We start from the raw sequence: 20,708 nt of genomic DNA on the forward strand, positions 1-20,708 counted from the left end.
AAGGCAGCAGTTGGGGTCTGGTTGGTGCTTTGCTTTTGGAAGTAGAAGGAAGTAGAGGGTCGTGCCAAAGGACGAGGCGCAACTAAGAGAGTGTACTAGCCAAGGGCGAGCTGCAGACGAACTGGCTGAATTGAGGTCCGCAGCTCTTTATATAGGCCATTCCTTGTGGCGGGGCGTGGTTTATGTGGCGACTCGAGAGTGGGAAATGCGCAGAGGGCGTCTGCGCAGCCTGGTTCGCCTAGGTATTGGTGAGCAGGATGGCGCTGTACGGGGAAAAGAGATGGTGTAGTGGCAAGCGTAAAAACGGTGCGCTACAATCTATTATAACTTTAAAACCATTATTGCTTATGAATACAAAAATAATTTAAAAAAAATTGTTTTTATCACATTTGATTTTAAAATTTAACATTGATAAATCTTAAAGACATAATAAAAAAATGTAGTAAAAATTTGCATACAAACAACTAAGAATTTATTTAAGTACTAGCCATACCTTTAGTGGCTCAGTCTGTCTGTGCAAACAGAGAAACAATAGCGCGTGTTGCTTTTACGTCCAACAAATGGCACTTTTTTTGTGAAAAAACATGCTTTTACATGCTAACATGTTATGTCAAAATTTCAAAGCAATTGGTGAAGAACTTATGGAAATTTAAGATTTTGAACAAACGAACATTTACATTTTTATTTATGTAGATAAAGCACTAAGGGAGGTGAAGGACCACTTCGCATTCCCAGCACCGCACCATTTTGAAGAAATTCTGGCCACTTGCAAAACTTTGAATGTAAATATGAGGGAAAAAAACATTACAAACATTATTATTGCTAATACTACGAAATGAAAGAGCAGAGCAGAGGTTGACATTTAATGTTTAAAATATATATTTGCGCAAAATACCCTTTTTACAAAAAATGAAAACCGATTTAGTAATAGGTACAATGTTTTTAAAGTTCCATTGTGTAAAACCAGACTTGCGCAAAGATATGCGTATTTTATAACACCAAAAATGTATAATGCATAAATGTAAAAATGTATAATTTATCTACAGAAATTGAATGTAAAAATAAATCCTCCTACAAAAAATATAAAAATGTAATAAAGTCTTGGATAAATACAATTGATACAAACATTTACTTGCTGTAACATCTGACCTGCTGTAACATTATGAACTGATGTATCTAAACATTTTTCTTTTCTTTTTTTATATTCTTCTAATCTTCTTAATGTGTGTATGTGAGAAAATTTTTATTTAACTTTAACAGATGGTTGGTTTTTTTTTTTGATTTTTTGTTAAATGAGTTTTACTTTACTTTTTAACTATTTGAGTCTTGAATAAATACCATTGGTACAAACATTTACTTGCCATAACATCTGACCTGCTGTAACATCTGACCTGCTGTAACATCTGACCTGATTTTTATATTTTAAATCATGTCTTTTGAATTGTAATTCAGTAAACACTGATTTTTTATTTTTTTCAATTTTATTTTCTAATCTCCTACAAAGATAATGTATGTATGTGAGTAAAATTTTAACTGTTAATAAACACAAGTACATATACCCACGAATTGGCGATGCCTATGTGGGATTTTTTTGGTTAATCTGCTAAATGTAATATTCTTTACTAAAAATTCTGTAATAAAAAAAAGTGTTTCCTTTATTGTAAAATTATACCAATGTATGTACCAGAAAGGTTATTAATTAAAAAAAAAAAAAAAAAAAAAAATTATTCTCAGATCCCTGGTGTGTCTGTTTTTAGGCCGACCTACTTCTAGGCCGCTACAGAGTTTGGGTTAGGGGTTACATACTTGAGACGGACACTGCCTCGTGGGTGTGTTTTGGGGTCAATTGGATGAGTATCCTTGTACATATTGGTTCTTGTGAAAGGTCTAATGGTAGAATAAATTGGAAGTTTAGTAATAAATTTGCATATTTTGTACAAGGAAACCATAAAAATATTTCAGATGACTTATTTAAGGTTCAGGAAGGTATTTTTAAATCAATTGGTCCATGATTATCAGGAAGACACATCCAACACTCAAGAACAGCTGATGACTAATGATTAGGAACAGATTCTAAATGGTCGACAATACATTCTAAAAAATAAACACTCCCAAAGAATGTTACTGCAAAAAGTGTACAGGGTGACCGGAGGCAGGCCAAATATGTATGTGAAATTCATGATCACATTCCAGAAATATAATATTATTATCATGAAAACATTTACTCATTTAGAAACCCAGATATATAGTATTTTTTGACCCATAATGTTGAACAATTTACAAACGAAAAAAGTTATTTGTTTAAATCCACTTTATTCAGCGTGTATAAATCAAATAAAGTGGATTTAACGGCCCTCGCTACTAAATGTTTCTAGCGCGAATTCGAATATCTAACTCGCTGCACCTGGCAGCTGGCCGGTGCGTTCCATTCAATACAAGACACGCACAGAGCAAAACAAATTATTATTAATTAAAGATATTGTGATTATGAAAATTATGTTAAAATATATTTTAGAATGTAATGCAATATTACAATAGCTTGATTCATGGAGGATGTTCTCAGTAACAACATTTAATATAACTTTTTATTTGGATTTTTTTTGTTGATAAATACAATTATAAAGAGTTACAAAAGGCTTCCCTTTGTTCCAGCCTGGTTTCTCAGTGCGGCGGGGCACTGTTAATACTAAATTGTAAAGTTTAATTTGAGGTCACGGGTTCAAAAGCCGGCGAGGACAAAACAAATTTAATTTAATTTATATAAGTATGTCATATTATAGAATTAAAATAAATTTTATATAGTTACATATAATGAATCTGTACCTCGTTCAAAAGTGGAAGATACGTTCAGTATCACCCTGGTGAGAGACCATAATTCAGGATTGAAAGTTGCTTGAGAACGGCGTAGATATGTTTAGTGACTAGATCTGAATAGCCTGGAACTTTCCAACCCCCCATCTTCCCTATCTCTAAAAATGTAGACCACATACATAAGGAATATAAATGAAATTTCTTTTGAGGACACTTCAATGAAAATGTTATTGATCTTCTTAAAAATTCTTACATGTTTTGGTTTTAGCTGAAACCAATTTTACTTTACTTCTTTTCGGTATTATGCACTTTGAATTACTCAGGATTTATAATAGGCATGCAGCGATTATGTCCAGGACCAATTAATTCGGGTAGCATGCAAAAATTGTAAAAGCGATTCAGCTGTTCAACCATATTAGTCTGCCGAAATTCGTCATCCCGTAAAATTTTTTCGATTTTTATCCGAGTTCAGTCCATACAACAAATATACAAATAGCTTTTTTTGTTACATGTAATTGGCCCTGAACCTGGTAAAACCAATCGTGAGATGTATTTACCAGAATTTCTCCATTTTTGCTAACATAATTTTTTTGGATTTTACTGCTTCTTATATGAGCATGCTGCGTGCTGCGAAAGGACATTTAATTTCAATCACGGTGTATTCAGAAGAAATTCCATCTGGTGTCGCACCCATATACGGATACTCTTCATGTATGAAAAGACCACACTTTTCTATGGTAATGCTTTCTAGTTCTGCAAGCTCCTTCAGGACATTGTATTCATGTTTGACTTTGACTTTGGACGATACCCTCAACACTACATCACTTGTTCCTGTATTCTCTCTGAAACCAAACTGATTGCTAGAGAGTATATTATATGTTTCTAAGAATGATACCAATCTCGACATAGCTAATCTCTCTATTACTTTTGAAAGAGTATTGAGTAAGAATATAGGTCTGTAATTATTAACATCTAGACGATCTCCATATTTAAAAAGGGGAATTACTTTAGCTTTCTTACAATGAGAAGGGAACATCCCACTCTCGAAGCTAATACAGTGTTTTCCAATAAGAGGTGTTATTTTGAATAGCCCGCTATTTCGGTAGATGTTACTTTTGAAGCTGTCATTTTTTTACATTTGACAAGTAGAAACAACGCCATTAATAAAATGGAACGATACACGCTTCAACAACGCATTGAACTTATTAAAATTCACTTGAGTGAATCAAATGCAAATCATTTTGAGTGATGAGGCCCATTTCCACCTCGGTGGCTTCGTCAACACGCAAAATCGTCGCATCTGAGGCTCGAAAAACCCAAGAGTTATTGTTAAAAAGCCTCTTTACACTCAACGTGTGACTGTTTGGTGCGGTTTATGGTCCGGCGGAGTCATTGGACCTTACTTTTTTGAAAATGAGGCTGGAGCAACAGAATGGACAACAGTGAATGGACTGCGCTACCGAAAAAAAATGAATGATGTTTTATGGCCGGAATCGGATGATATTAATCTGGACAACGTTTACTTTCAACAAGACGGCGCTACGTGCCACACAAGCAACGAAACCATTGATATTTTACGATTAAATATCAAAATTACACCTCTTATTGGAAAACTCCTGTATTTACAAGGTGAGATATGAGACAAGCTAATTCGGATACATGCATTTTATACACCATAACACTTAAAGAATCAATACCGCACGAGAAAGACATTTTTAAATCATTTATCACATTTGTGACTTCAGAAATGCTACTTGGTTTAAAATAAAAATTGTCCCCTGTAACGTGAAGTTCAGATTTAAAATCATTCACCAGACACATCTCAATAGTTTTATTAGCACTGCACAAATTACTAGCGAAGCTTGGACCAATGTCACTGAAGAAGTAATTTATATGATTAGTAATTATATTTGGACTCTCTTCTATTGAAGTAATAATACTATTAATTTTCAATTTTTTAAGGTAGTTTGTTTCTTTAGTTGTTTAGTGACTAGATCTGAATAGCCAGGAACTTTCTAACCCTCCTTTTCCCTATTTCTAAAAATGTGGACTACATACATTAGGAATATAAATGAAATTTCTTCTGAAGACACTTCAATGAAATAAAATGTTATTGATTTCTTCGAAACAATTCCTTTTTACATGTTTTGGTTTTAGCTGAAACCAATTTTACTTTGTTTCTTTTCGCTATTATGCACTTTTCTAAATACTCAGGATATCTAATAGGCATGCAGCGATTGTGTCGAGGATCAATTAATTCGGGTAGCATGCAAAAATTGTAAAAGCGTTTCTTGACATTATCAAGCTCGAAGTCATATTGGGTACGTAATTAGTGTCGCCAGTATCCCGTTTGCAAAAGTATGCCCGTTCCTTGCATAGTGAGTGGTCTCCAAATACATGTTTTGGACCATTCAATATATCCAAATAAAACTGTTTTATTTTTCCTAATTCAAAGTCTTCCGGTACGTTATTGCACAACGTACAGCCGTTCTCAGGCGTAAAATACGGCTTGACACAATCTTCCTCAATGCTAAGGGATACTTCTAACAGTGATTTAAGTTTTTTGCAATAATTTCGAAGTAAGTGATTTCGGCATTCGATCTTTTCGACTGAAACATTTTTATACGATGTGCTTCTTTTATTTTATTGTAAGTGCTGGAATATTTTATATACTTTTATATTTTAAAAACATCAAATTGTTTATTACTATATTTATTAGAAACCCGAAAAAAAGTTAACAATAAATTAATTCTTAATAATATGAAATTGTTTATTACCTAGAAACCCGAAAAAATGTTAACAATATATTAATTCTTAATAATATTAAATTGTTTATTACCTAGAAACCCAAAAAAATGTTAACAATAAATTGATTCTTAATAATACTATTTGACACTACACAGCTTCGACGGAAACGCACAGATGAAACATAAAAAAAGGCGACACACTATTATAGTCCCTACGCGCAACGCATAGAGTGGAATATTGTTGAAACGTCTCATGGAAGTGTAATAATTACGCGGAATTTCGAACTTTGAAAAAATATTGACACGACGGACCGTAGGAAGCGTGCATTCACGGCCACCTCATAGAGCCGAATGAGTAGGAGAATTCTTTGATGTTCATTATATAGTATTTAACGAAAATAAATTGTTAGTAAAAACATATATCTCGACAGAAAAATGTATTTATGATAGCCTAGCGTGGCTACATTATCGATATTTTGACGATTAATAACTTAGATTGTCGTTTGAATCTGACAATTCATGATTCTTCATACAACGATTGAGATCGCTAGTAAGGAAGGCCCTTAAACAAAGAACTTTTTTCATTTGCATAATGTCAAGCCACAAAGTATTTGCTGTCTATGACAATTTAAACAAATTAGCCCCAAAAAACTTTTTTTCTTTCAATAGTGTTCAATTTCAGTGGGTAATATTTTTCTTTTGGTTTATTTTCTTCCATTTCTTTATCAGCCGGGGATGAGAAACATGGGATAATGAAAAGCCAATAAATTGAATAACAATTTTTATTCATAGTAAAAACTGTACATTGCATGACAGACTTATGTAATATGGACCACTCGCAAATGGCACAATAGTTATCTAATTTTTGACATTTATCAACAAGAAATAATGTAAAATACAAGATTTTGTGACTTAAAAAATTGAAATACGATAATATTATTTGTTTCGGTCAACATTTTAAATATGGTGATCAATATTGTACTGTACATTTTCCTTATAATGTAAATAATGCAAAAAAAGAAAGGTTTATCCAATTTGTCGAATGAATATTCGTCTACAAGATGATCCTCGATCTCCCAATCATTATTAACAAACGATTTGGTTAATTCATATATGACCTTATTGTCGCCCACATACATGCACAATTTAATATCATTATGTAAATAAATTAATAATTTGACCATTTTCATTTGTTCGGAAGTGGTCCCTAACCTACAATACTCATTCATTAAAAAACTTCCATCATTCTGTTCAGTAATAAGGGGGGAGATTCATTAAACGTTGTGGAAACTAAACCTGATTCTGTTTGTTAGGTAAAACTAAACGTAAACATATAACTATTGACGATTTGTAAAAACAAATCAAATTAATAATTAGTGTCCGCCTACGACACTGTCTGGATATTAATATTTCTTGTCAAGGAGGATTAAAACAAACAATTTAACATGATAATGATAATAATTTAAATCAAATTAGTCATTATATAAACTAAAATAAAAGGTAAAAGCAAAGTATAAATATACAACTAACATAAAGATGCGGAAAATGTCTAAAATAAATGAAATAAAATGCAATGCTGTGAAGCACCATGTATGAGAAAATATTTAACAAATACAAATCAACACTCACAATTATTATCAATTGGAAGATATGTATGTAATTGCAAGACGTAAGGCCACTTTCATGATTCTAATACAAAGTAAATATGATCCTTAATTATGTAGAAATTAACTTCTAACTAAGAGTGCTTCTCTGAGAGAATGATTACTGTTGGCCATTTTTACCAAAAATTATTACTTTTTATTTAAAAGGATCTTTCAAGATGGAAGACAATTTTCAGTTAATTTTCCAAATACAAATGGAAAATTTACGATACATATTATAATATTGTACCCCTAAATAAAACAAAATAGCAGTTTGAATTGAAAAGAGAACCAGAAAAGAAAAACAAGAATTTGATAAAACGTTCTGTAGATTTATTTGCTTTACAAAGTTTGTAATCGTATTAGTAGATTACCCATAGAAAATTAATAAGATCTTTGTTACCCATAGCCATTAAATATCATTAATATATGTACAGAGATAGTTAAATAGATTTTAGTTTATACAAATACAGTTTGACACATTTCTCAGACATATATTTCCATAGATAGATTAAGTTCGAGTTAGACATTTTAGTAAAAAATACATTGGAAAATTTTCCTTATACAATATTTAAAATTGCCAACATTTTGGTGATAATTTCTGGGTCATTTATAAAATGTTTTAATGTATGGGAATCGAATAGTTCAATAGATGCGGATCTGCTCCGATGATTTAAATGACACAATGGTATGAGAATAACAAGTGCAATTGTGTGAACAATCAGTAGCCAATCACATGGGGCGGGTGAAGTTGGCGGGGAACATTCCCTTCTCGTTGGTGCCCTCCTTGGTTCCCATCAGCCACCCCTCCTCCTGGAAATACACAAATTACAATACACATTACATACACATTAGATAATACAGAAAACAAGGTTTCTATTTAATAAACCTACAGGATAGAAGAGCGATGTGAAGCCTAAGCCAAGTATAAGCGGCTGAATGGTGTGGAGGCAAACACCGTGCTCTCGCACGAGACCAGCAGGAGTGGATGCTTTTTCTGCAGGTGGCAAAACTCTTTTATCCATTCTTAACCGTCTAGTGTGGACAATATCAAAACATTGAGACTATCTGACCTGCTCCTCGGGATCCTCATACTCTATGACCCGGATGGTGTCTCCGACCTCAAAGGACAGTTCGTCAGCGTCTTCTCGTGTGTAGCGATACGTGGCTCTCACTCTGTACAGCACTCCAGGCGGCAGGTTCGTCAGGGTGGCTCCTAAACAAGAGAGTAACATGTTACACAATGAGGGAAAAAACTAATACACAATTGGCAGCCTCCATGGTCGAGGGGTGAGGCTCTCGCAACTAGCAATCTGAAGATCGCGAGTTCAAATCCCGGCATGAGCAAGCAAATTTTATTCAAATGGTTTGTGTTATTCCACAATTTAACCATATAAAATAATATAAGGCATATTTGTAGCACGTTCCAGAGTGGAAGATAGTTTCAGTATTGTGCTGGTGTAAGACCACCTTCCAGAATTAAAACATTACTTGAAATAGATTTGGCCATGGTTGGTGACGAGATTTGAATAGTCAGGTATTCCTCACCTTCCTCTTCCCCATCTCCTTCCCCTCCTCATACCTTCAGCCTCACAACATACCCCAAATGGGGAGGTGTCAAATACTAATACTATGGATGTGAGAAATACTAATACACAATGAGTTTTGCAAATAAAAATACATATGTAAAAATGGATGAAATATAACATAACATAATCGGTTGATTGCATTCATTTTCAAGTGTCTTTTTGGTGACATTAATATCTGTCAACAGTACATAAGTAATTATCCAGGAAGATAGCAAAGCTCATACGATGTAAATAGTACAAGAACAGTATCAAATAAAAGGAAGTAGTCAACAAAGGATAAATATTATTGATTACTTTTTATCACACATGCTTTATTAAATCAAGATGAGTAAAATTATTGTAGAATTAATTTAAAAAGATTTAAACATTATTTTACAATGTTGGTGAGTCATTATTAATAAAGGATGTTTGAACCAGTTAAATTGAAAAATCACCCGTTATTAAAGTTAGCCTGTAAAGTTTATACAAAATGGAAATATTTGATTTTATTGACCTTTTCACCGGATTCCCAGTATGTTTAGAATAACGGGAGTGGGCGGAATTTTATTTGACAGTCATACATTTTCATTTAAAACAAACGCATCCGTGTATGCACACAGCGGTGACTCAAGCACTTCTTCAATGGGGACCTACATTTTTTTACATGCACTGTACTAAAACCCAGAGAACATATAAAACTTATCAAACAAAAATGTTTGTGGACAAGAAATTCATTCCCACAGGAAGAATTGCCAGTAAAATAAGCACATAAACCATCAGAATAAAGATATGAAGTGAAGGAAACGAATTTTGGAAAAATTTGGATATTATTTTCATAATTATTCATATTATTTTCATTTCCAGTGAAGTCAATTATCGTAAACAATTATTTTTTGCATTTTTCTCATTTATTTACATATGTATTTGTTTCATGTTAACTGTATTGTAAAATAATTTCGTTTTTTAAATCACCCTCTAAGTAAATTACCACCCGCTAAAAATAAAATATTAATCATCATCATTGTGTACTGCGAAATTTATTTTTGGACCAAAAGAAGTTTGTTCACTTCTTGATTGATATTATGCACACTGTGTGTGTCAAACATATCAATTAAGTGACTTAACGAAACCCATTCATACTGTGCAAATTCAGTCTGTCGATGAAATCTGAGAAAACTTGTGTAAACAGACTTCCTCAGTAAGATCTTCATCACATCAAAAATGTTAATGAGTCATAAAATCGCAGATGAAAAATATCAGAATTGAAACATTTTTGTAGTAGAAACACACGGAGCGTTCATTTTTCATAATTTTTTTCTTGCAGGATGCCTTTACTTCTGAAAATAAGCCATCAATCAAGCAAATAATGAAACCCAACCTAGAACATTCAAGAACCTGATAGATGATAGAGAACACAGTGCAGGTATTTACATGATTGAAAGTATGTACATACTTTTTTATAAAAGTATGTCAGAACGGACATCAGGGAGTACTTACCAACAGGGATATCATAAAGTTCCTCTACATTTTTGTTATTATTTTCCTGCGGTGGAGGTTTGTGAGTTCCGTTTCCGTTGACAATAGGTGTAGTGGAAGTGACGGGCGTGGGGACGGGGCTGGGCGGGGCCACCTCCTCTGGCTCCAGTGTCTTGGGCTCCAGAGACAGAGGGGAGTCAGGCGGAGAGTGTTTCTCGGCCACGGGGGAAGATTTTTCCGGAGTGGAGGGTGAGTTGTCACCCCATGCGGCTGCGGAAAGGGAACAATAAAGCCATTCCACAAACAAAAGAACACGACACTCATGGCACACGAGTACAGATGGTATTATGAGGTTAGACGACTGCCGAAACTTGCTGAGCACAAGGACAAATCATTTGTATGAAATCTGAAGGATTTCACAATCTTTAGAGCACTGATATACAATTAAGTCCCAGTGCTACACAAAAACCTATTTAAATTATTTAAAAAATCCACAGTATACAATATCATCACCTTACTAACAAGACCACGAAAATACTGTTTGAATAAAGATTTTAAGGGGAAAAAACATGTTCAAAAACTTATGTTAAACTAAGTATTACATTTTTAAATAAAATTTACAGGGCCTTTTAATGGTAAGGAGGCATTTTTGATATTTTAATGTAATGTTTTCGGAGATGACGGAGAGCACGGGAGATCCAAGTAAGGATATCATTATCTCTATTTGATACAAAAGAAAGGACGATAATAAAGCATTTATTATTATTATTTTGTCATTCTCCCATCTCTTACCACATGCAGCACTCTAATAATAAAAAAATCAGTAGTCATTTTTGCTATTCTAATTGATATAGCTGTAGTGCAATTAATATGAAATTGAAACTTTAAAAAAAAATGCACCGCTTTCTAAAAATAATTATTATATTGGGGCGACCACTATTTGCTTGAACCTTCATTAGTTTCAACTATTAATTTAAACTTTTGTATAAGTCTTATTTTACATAATCCTTTTTTATATGTGAAAAATTCACAGTATAATCTGTACATGAGTAGAAATAATTTATCCAATTGTATAAGAATTCTCTACTAAAACTCAGACTTAGAAGTGTTTTTTCACAGAATAAATAAAGGAAAATATGCTGGCAATCTAGAACCAAGAGAACTCGAATTGTAATCCGATACATATTAAGATATGCCAAATAATCAAAATTATACTTGGAAAGAGGCACGATTCCTTTTTTATGATCAGAAAGTTTTGGCAGTCCATGGGAAAGTTCTCTTTGTTAAATTTTTAATTTAAGATACAAAAGCAAGTTTTTAATTGAAGTCGGTGTTGTGTGTCGTTTGTTTATCCCAATGAACCCAACAAAATGATATATGAAAAAGCTAATAAATATAAGACTGTATATTTTTACCATAATCTGCAACACGAAAACAGTAAATGAAAGAGAAAACGGAATGTAGAGAAAAATCACTCTGCAACCATCCCAATATGAATTTAATAAAAGTAAAATAAGGAATGAATGAAGTGTTTAGGAATGATGAATTTTTAAAAGGAGCTTATTTGTGCTAAATAGGAATGTAGGGAGTGTAATTGAATAATTCTACACTAATAAGCAATTCATTACTTAGAGTACTTTGGAAACATAAACTAGCAGCAGATAACACCAGTTCAAAATTTTAATTAGATTAGGAAGAATTTAAAATGACAGATTCACAACATTATTTGAAGGATGTCTCGAAATCCTTTTTACAAATTTGGTTATTTAATGTTTTGTTATGGACTAGTAAGAGGAGAAGGATAATATTATAAATACATAAATAGAAATGAAATAATTAGCGACATATTTGTTGGTTGAATTTGAGACTTACGTTGTATGGTGTTTGTGGGCGTGGCGTTTCCGTTTCCGTTTAGCGAGTTGAGGGTGTTGGACTTGTTGGGGGAGGAGGGGGGAGATATGTTGTTGATCTGCTTGGGGAGTGTGCCGAGGATGGGCTTCTTGATGGAGTAGGATCCTCGCTGGCTGTCAGTGGCCAGCTTGTCCACAATGGCTTCCAGTTCCGAATATACCTGCAAACAGACATGATGAACGGTAGGAATACACTTTGGTATTTTATTACAGGAAAGACGGGAAAAAGAATTAAAATAATTTAATCTGAACAAAACTCTAGAAATTCTAGAAAGATCTCTTTTTTAAATCTATTTATATAAAGAAGAGTGTCTGTGGCGGGAGGGTAGAGTGGATTTGATTTTTATTCAAAACTACAGTTTTATTCGGAGATTGATGAAATTTCGCAAACTTGACCTTCAAAACAAGAGGAAGGTCAGTGTCTACATGAGATTTCCAAAAAACCATCCCCATCACCTTTTCTACCCCTTAAATCTTTGTGTGCCGGCACTAAATTATATTCTATTTTCGTAATAACTTGTTATTTTGCAAAATGATGTTTTTGTAAATTGTGTCGTCTTACCAGATGATGTATTTATATATTTATAAAAATAATATATAATCTATCTTAAGTAGTTTCCCCAGAATAGCTAGATATATTCAGAGAAATGATTTATTGAAAATTTCCTTAAGGATATGTTGTAACACAAAGGGAGAAGTTAAAGCAGAATTTTTATACTTTTGATGAAATTTTGCACACCGATGATGCTCGAAGTATGAGGAAAATTTCTGTGTGCATCTGATTTGGAAAAACTCAGTGTAAAGCCTGGGAAATGGCGGGGACTCCAGCTAGTGATTTTACTTAGAAATGTGTTAATATATACGGCATTATGATAATTTCTTTTGTTTGTAAACAGAACATTTAAAAATGTCGTAAGTTTATATTATTATAAGTATCTACTTAAGTAGATTCTAAAAAAACCCATACATCAGCTCTAGGGCATTGTAAGGATTAAAACAGATTGTCTCCATATTGTTATCATTTAAGATACAAGTCAATAAGTAACAAGCAAGATAGTTTATAATGAGTGTTGAGTAATTTCAAATACATCTATTTGACTTTCACTTTTGTTTTCGGTAATGAATGAATGCAAATCTTGAAAGCGGAAATTAACCCACTTCCCAACATTCAATCGACCTGACACTCGGCAGATTTACTTGTTGTCGATGACAATGTCTTCTATCAACTTTTGGTGGGAATTACGTACACGGGTAGATGGACATATAGGCATAAATCAAATGACATTACAGCAGTTAATATACCCGATCGGCATTTGGCGAGGGTGGTAGATTTGTCGACTATAGTTCCTGCGTAGGAAGGTTCAATCCTTAGTCAAACTAATTTTATTTTTTTTGTTTTTGGGTCCTTTTAATAAGATGTATTGTAGTAAAAAAGTTTGTTTTACATGGATTGATTTTTTTTATTCTATAAGAACAATAAGTGATTTGTGTCCAAGTTCTTAGCATATTAGCTTAGTTCTTAGTCAGTGCACTTGACTTTCGACCCAGAAGAGTGTATTTGAATAGTCAATAAGTTAATTTATTTTGCATGGACAAATGATAAGTATTGTATCTTAGGACTAGACTCAAGGTTCATACACAAGTCTTTTCAGCCAGAATTTGAGGATCTCCAAGTGATAGTTATGTTCTATAGGTATATAGGACTAATGATCTAATTCTACCTTTCCAGTCTCGGAATGGAAGAGCTGTTCAGCGGCGAAGAGTGTCTGCAGATTTGTGACAAGGAACAGAACACGGGAGTCATACAGCGCCGGCAGTTCATCGTGCAGTTCCGAGTTGAGGATCTCGTAGGTTCGTTTGGCTTCCTCCAGTTGCTCTCGGCCACGGGTTATCTGGAAAAGTGGTTGCGATATTAAAAGAAGTTCACAATGACATCGAAATATACAAATATTGTGGTATTTATAACCTTTGAGGTAAAATGATTAAATAAATATTATTTCATAATGCTGAGGTTATGAGTCAAATTCCCAAGGAAATGCATAAAATGTATTAAATTATACATGTTTATTTGTGTCATGTATTATGAATATAATGTAATTGTAAAAATCTAATTCTGATATTTCTACCGAATTACATACAAGTTGAAATGAAATAATTTAACATTGTGAATCAAAACACCACTCTAATTCAGATAACTGATAACTTTTTTATTTTATTTGTTTTATTATCAATATATATATCAATATATTTTTACAGGTGTGTTTTTCTTCGATGTCTGTCTCACTAGGATATACCTGTGTCGAGACAGACGTATTGGATGACTAAGTTATTGAACTCAAAATATACAAAATTTTGCACAAAAGTGACGAAAATTATTTTTGATCATTGCAATAAAACGGTGAATTATATAATTCTGTAACAGTATGGTTGCAATATGGACATTTTTGGTTAGACCTATGAAAAATGCCTCACAACTCACAACTATAAATTATTTATTAAAACCTGCACTTTCTAATAGGTAGACAGGTTGTGTACCTATTAGAGATGGGTACAATACGTGTTATATATTTTTTCTCAAAATTGTTTTTATTTTTTTCCTGAATTCTTTCCCAAGAAGTAAGAAAATATTCTACACTCTAATTGATTGACTTTGAAAGTATAAATGAAGTTTACCTTAACATCATCCCTTCTTTTGGCTGCATTTGCCTGGAGTCCTTGGAAGCTGTGTCTCTGTCCATCATAGTCCACTAATTTGCGTCCTCGTTTGTCAATCTTTTTCTGTAATCATAAAAATGATAATTCAACACACATAGGTTCGTTTAAAACACTGAAACAAAAAATTGAACAAAGTTCTTTGGTAGATAGAGAAAGTACACCCACATCGTTGACATTCATGTCAAGGATAATGAACTGATGACACCGTAATAAAATAAACTGTGGGCATGCAATTGATTGTGGTTGAATGGGAAAATTGCAACAATCGAAAGGTAGCAGGCCTTAAAAATTATGATTTACAAATTAGTTGCAAAAAATTATCTCTACGATCTTTGGCACGTCCATGTAGATGGGATCGTTGTGGTTACATCTTTAGGAAAGAAGTCATTTATAGCCTGAAAGTAAGTTAATATTTATTTATTTAGACAAACACATGGTTCTTAATCTTAACTAATAAATGTAGGCATGAGTAATATGTAATAATAATAAAAAGGAAGGAAATGTGTGGAGATGAAGAGAAATTTTGAAACAGGGCTCAAATTACTTATAATGAAAAATTAAGTGTAAGTTTTTTTAAATTAATTTACACCATGCCATTTTTTTTTATAAAATAAATTTGTATGTTAGCAAAGAATCATGAAAAATTTGTGGTAATTTCTAAATATGGGTATATGTTATGATCGCGCGAGAGTATGTAATTGGTGAGTTATTTGCTGCATTAGTGTTGTTGCCTTCTACGTGAAGAATCGTGGTGTGCCTTCTGTTCTAATGTCTAACCGATTACCACCCGTAATTAATTCCATCCATTTCAACACCCTTGTAGTGGACCGATAAAGGTATTGAGTGTCACCTAGCACGATCGAGAGTCTCAGATGCTGTATGAGATCTATTTACCACTCTTATATACCTCCATGTACATTTACATAAAATTCTTAATGTAACGGACGTTGTTGGCCACATTTTTTCATTTTGTCAAAATATGTTTACATTTATAAAATGTGCCAACTCCACGCCACTGTTAAATTCCTCACTCCCCGCCACTGCTCATTTGCATCCCGTTTCGGCCAAAATTGCCCAAAAATTCTGACCCCGAAAGGTATCGGTACAGTATCGCGCACGTACCTCTGCCGAGCGGTACGATGTTCAGATTTTTCTGTAGGTATACAAATTTTACTAACAAATTATAATTTACTAAATGTTACTAATACCTATTTTTAACTTGTACATCTCCTCGGCGGTAGTTAAATAAAAACTATTTGCGATATGCTACCACTGAGGAGATATTTAAAATGCCGTTTTTTAACGAATTTATGTAATCATTTTTGTATAGTTATTTTTACATACAAAAATCCAGGAACCTCATAGCATAGTGAATCTTTCCTCTTTCGGAGCGCTATGTCACGGGGGACATGCGAAAAATACTGCCTTAACCATTTTACAAATTTGATCGCTTCAAGATCAGTTTTACACTTTTATTTTACAAACATTTCTTATTTTTTGTCGTATCTTGACAAACTAAAAATCTAGTCGTCAAGATACACATTGTTATAACTGCTATGTAATAATCCAACAATAATAATAATAATTATTGAAAATGGAGCTGATCCTGGATTCGGTGATCATCAAACATGTTGGAGTTTCTTCAATTATCACAAGGAAGTATTTTTGTTGACACTACACGAATTAATTGATGTAAGTTGGTTGGGAGGCAAGAATGAACTAACCCTAGTCTCAGGGAACTGTCCCTGGTAGGTGTTGAGGGGGATGAGGACCTGGTCCCCGAGCTTGTGTGAGAAGTCCTGCCACAGCATCTCCATGTTCTGGGCCTGCGCGTACAGCATCTCGTGGCCGGTCCAGCTGCTCTCGTACACCTCTGTGATGGCCTCCATCAAGGACTTGGATGCTGTCTGGACGGCTGGAACATTTTAAATTATGTGTTTCGTTAATTATTTCACATTGGTAAAACAAATTAAATTTTCTTAACCTCCCCCAAACGAGAGTTTTGTCCTATATTTACTTTTTTTTTTACATCACATACTCTATAAATAAGGTAATGCTATAAAAAGTATTGGGTAAATGATCTGCATTTAAAAAAAATCAATTTCATTAACTAATTTTACGGTATTGCAATTCTTAATGATTAGGCTGCCAGGCGATAATAATATTATTATTAATAATAATAATAATCTGGATGATTTGTATAGCACCGTTTTTGTGCAAAATCACCTCAAGGGCGCTGTGAAGATGAGCGATGTCCTGTTAAAACGGTAGGTAGTACCTATCTAGCTAATATTCGAGTGTTACTGGAAAGGGCAAAAATAATTTTAAGTGACACAATATGTCATTTTTACCATAAGGTACGTAAAGGTTAATTTAATTGTGACAAAGGCAACTAAAGATATAGGTGACAAAAAGAAACTGATTTTAACTCTCTTAAACGTAATTGTAGAAATGTATCATATATTTGTGTTGCGCTCTTGTTATAGAACTACTTCACAAACTAAACATTTAGGCTTTTGTTAATTTTAGTCCTCGAGCACAATAAAATCCCAAGACACTGCTATTCGGGAAGTTGACTACCTTCAATGGAATAAAGCTCTCTAAGTAGAACAGGAAGAAGTGATAGTAGGTTACCTCTGATGCATCTTATGTAGTTATTGAACTCCTTCTGCAGTCTGGTGGCGGTATTTTGCTGCCGGGTGAAGTTCTGCAGGTGCTCGTCGAATATGTCGTCAGCTGTTCGGTCTACCTTCCCCAGGTTTTGTAGGATCTGGAAAATAAAGAAAACACTCCATTAGAACCAGTGAAATAATATTGTATTATCGAAGGTTGAACATCATCATGGCTGGTCTAACTTCAGAGGCAGAATAGCTAGACTTCAAAAGGTGTGCAGCAAGAGAAAGGACGTGATTTATTTGTAGTTCGCTAGCGTTCGTTGGTGGCTTGTCACGCCTCATTTCATTCCAGACAACGTTAGGGAACAGTCTTTTGTTTTTGGTGAAACTATTACTTATTTATTTTTATTTCAGTACATAAAACAGGCATGGTGCCCAAGAATTTACATACATGGATGTTTAAATACATAATAATAACAAAATGATAATAACAAAAATAGTAACAACATGAATAAGATAAATATGTAGAAGTAAATAACAAATAAGAATGAGTAAAAGGTAAATACAAATACATCTGTTCATAAACGATTTGTTATTGTCACACCTGTACTGGTGAGACACTGATTAGGTAGGTACAATGTAGCTTCTCTTTAAATAAATGGCTTCATCACAATATCAGCTTGATGAATAGTTGTAATTCTTTGTAGTTACAGATTTGTCAGCAATCGGGGGCATTGCTACCCTAGATATTATTGTTAGATGTGGAAAATAAATAATCTAGTTCAGTCATTCGCTAGTAGGTACCATTTTGGCCGTTATCACAGATAATTTTGATTAATTACAAAAATATAACCATTAAAAAAATATATATTAAAACTTTAAGAAGGTGACATCTGACATAACAATACTAGTTTTAATTGACAGTCTTTGCTAAAAAAGTAACAAACACGCCCTTTACATATATTACGTAAACATTATACAGATTTTGATTTGAGAAAAAAAAAACTTTTTAAAAATCTACTTACTAAGTACAAAACCGTAAAGCAGAATGTAAAAATAAAAACTATGTTTAAATATCGTGCCTGGAAAGGTAATGCCATTACTGTCATGTGGTAAACAATAGAGTAATTAAAAACAAGTAGGTAGCGTTGCAAAAATGTTGCATTCATGCTAATTAATGCCACATTAAACTAATGGCCCAGGTACCTACTTATCTAATTATTATTGTCACTGAGGACCGATACTTTTCGAGAGCAAAAATAAAAATATCGGTAAGAATTTTGTGTGGGATAAGGATGAGTCAGAAAGCAAAAGCAGATTAAATTCTTAGCAAATGTAGCAAACATAATCGAAAAAGGAAGTGAAAACCTCGAGATTTTAAAAAGGGAAACGAAAATTACGATTAAATTCTGCAACATCGTATGCACGAAAATAATAAACATAGAAGCAATAAAAAAAATATTTTATATTATATTTTTATATTTAATAAATGATATGAAAATAGCTATATATTGATCAAACTAACATAAACTGGTAAAACCTTTCAAGCCACATTTATGGTAATGTTACCTTTCAGTGGTTTCATATTATAGAATAGTCTTATAATATGGAAATGTATTTTTGCTGATTTAGGCATTTTTAAAACATAAAGTAAATTTATGCGTATATTTTTTTTGGTTATTTCGAAAAAAACCTAGATAAAATTACTTAACCTTCAATTCTTTCAAAATTATGAATGGAATTGCAATACGTTACATCGAAATTTTGAAACATAAGTAATCAATTTCGTATTAATTTGTAAATAATTCGTCTTTATCGTCTCCTGTAAAGTTTTCATTTTGTGGCTTGAAGGGTTTTACCAAACCAGAGTCGATACATTTATAGAATATAGACAGAATATATCATAAGTAATATAGTTATTTTATGGCATACCTAAAAATTAAAATGTAGAGAATTAAAAATAAATTATTATTAAATTTTTTAACCATTCATTGAAGGTTGATTTCTATAATCGAAGTGTCTGTAAGGAGTTAGTAATGTATATTTGTCTGATCAATAAATTATTTACTCTAAACCAGAATGATAAGCATTCGATTATGACCATACAAGTAAGTAATCAGTAGGCGCCAGCCCAGTTGAATGATATTAGTCGTCTGACCCAATGAGCTACCTCTACCGGTCTTCAACTCAAATAATCTCCATAGAAATAATATGTAATATATTCCGTCGACATCTCAAAATGAGCGCTGGAACGAGGTCGCCGAGCCGTCGAACCTGGAAGGTTTAAATGTGAAAACTTAACGGTGGGCGGCAGGTTTAGTGGCATCCTTATAAGGATGGTCTCGACAGCCGCCCAAGTTGGGCGGTGACGCCATCTTTGTTCGCTTCGAGATTCGCAGCGCGGCGGGAAATACTTTGTTTTGAATGCAGCCGAATAATAAATTTAATTTAAAAAATCGAACGTCCCATGGAATCATTTCGTTTTTTAACGTCATCACGAATAAATAATTCTAATACGGGTAGGTACTTTAAAAAATAATTAAAACTAATGGAAGAATTAGGAGACGTTCGATTATCAAATTTTAATGAATTGATGGGAGACATTAGATTTTCAAATTTTAATACACGGGTAGGAGCATTTGATTTTGAAATTCGAATGTACGGGTGGGAGAAGTTCGGTTTTAAACTTTAGCTCCTACGAATAGTTCTGATTTTGAAATAAGAACGCGCGGGTGGATGTTGCCTGTGTGTGAAGTGTAGTGTAGGTCGTGTAGGTTGGGTCGGTCGGATGGCACGAAGAATTTAAGCGCGGAAGCCTTTGACTGCCTACGTCATATACGAACAGCACTGTAAATCAGCAATTAAATTCATGCTAGTTAATATAATAGATATCTACTGTGATCAACGAAAGCGGAAAACATACGTAGGTAGTACAGAGAAAATACATGGCAGGTTATCAAAATTTAAAAAAATAAAAACAATCATGTATTTTTGATACGCGTCCAAATGTTGAGTTATCAATAAAGTAGCGATGTTTAGAAGATTCATCAAAACAAACATTAATAATCATAAAATTTATATACATGTTCACACGAAGCAGAAATAGGTAGACAGGTACTGAGAACAGATAAAAATATTCCAACAGTTCTAAGCATTTACTAAGCGCGAGTCAATAATCCAAAGTTGGACACACACGGCAGAGCCATGTGGCCCCGAACCATTT

At 33.3% G+C, this 20,708-nt stretch overlaps 1 protein-coding gene across 2 annotated transcripts in view; it reads right to left on the reverse strand.

The window, feature by feature from the left end:
* Positions 1-6,326: 6,326 nt before the first annotated feature.
* The window catches only part of Amph (amphiphysin), a 115,741-nt gene continuing 101,359 nt past the window's right edge, over positions 6,327-20,708 (reverse strand). The window contains exons 2-9 of one of the 2 annotated variants that reach the window (XM_089632380.1): positions 17,505-17,640; positions 16,595-16,785; positions 14,829-14,933; positions 13,877-14,047; positions 12,118-12,316; positions 10,267-10,515; positions 8,275-8,417; positions 6,327-8,014 (exon numbers count right to left, since the gene is read on the reverse strand). In XM_089632380.1, coding sequence (XP_089488506.1) covers positions 7,934-8,014; positions 8,275-8,417; positions 10,267-10,515; positions 12,118-12,316; positions 13,877-14,047; positions 14,829-14,933; positions 16,595-16,785; positions 17,505-17,640 — 1,275 coding nt within the window. In that variant the 3' untranslated portion in view covers positions 6,327-7,933. The remainder of the gene's footprint in view (positions 8,015-8,274; positions 8,418-10,266; positions 10,516-12,117; positions 12,317-13,876; positions 14,048-14,828; positions 14,934-16,594; positions 16,786-17,504; positions 17,641-20,708) is intronic. The other variant, XM_089632381.1, reaches the window with a different exon arrangement.

This window comes from Hesperophylax consimilis, chromosome 6 (genome assembly GCF_061612785.1).
Source record: "Hesperophylax consimilis isolate HC1 chromosome 6, BYU_Hcon_1.0, whole genome shotgun sequence".
NCBI lineage: Eukaryota > Metazoa > Arthropoda > Insecta > Trichoptera > Limnephilidae > Hesperophylax > Hesperophylax consimilis.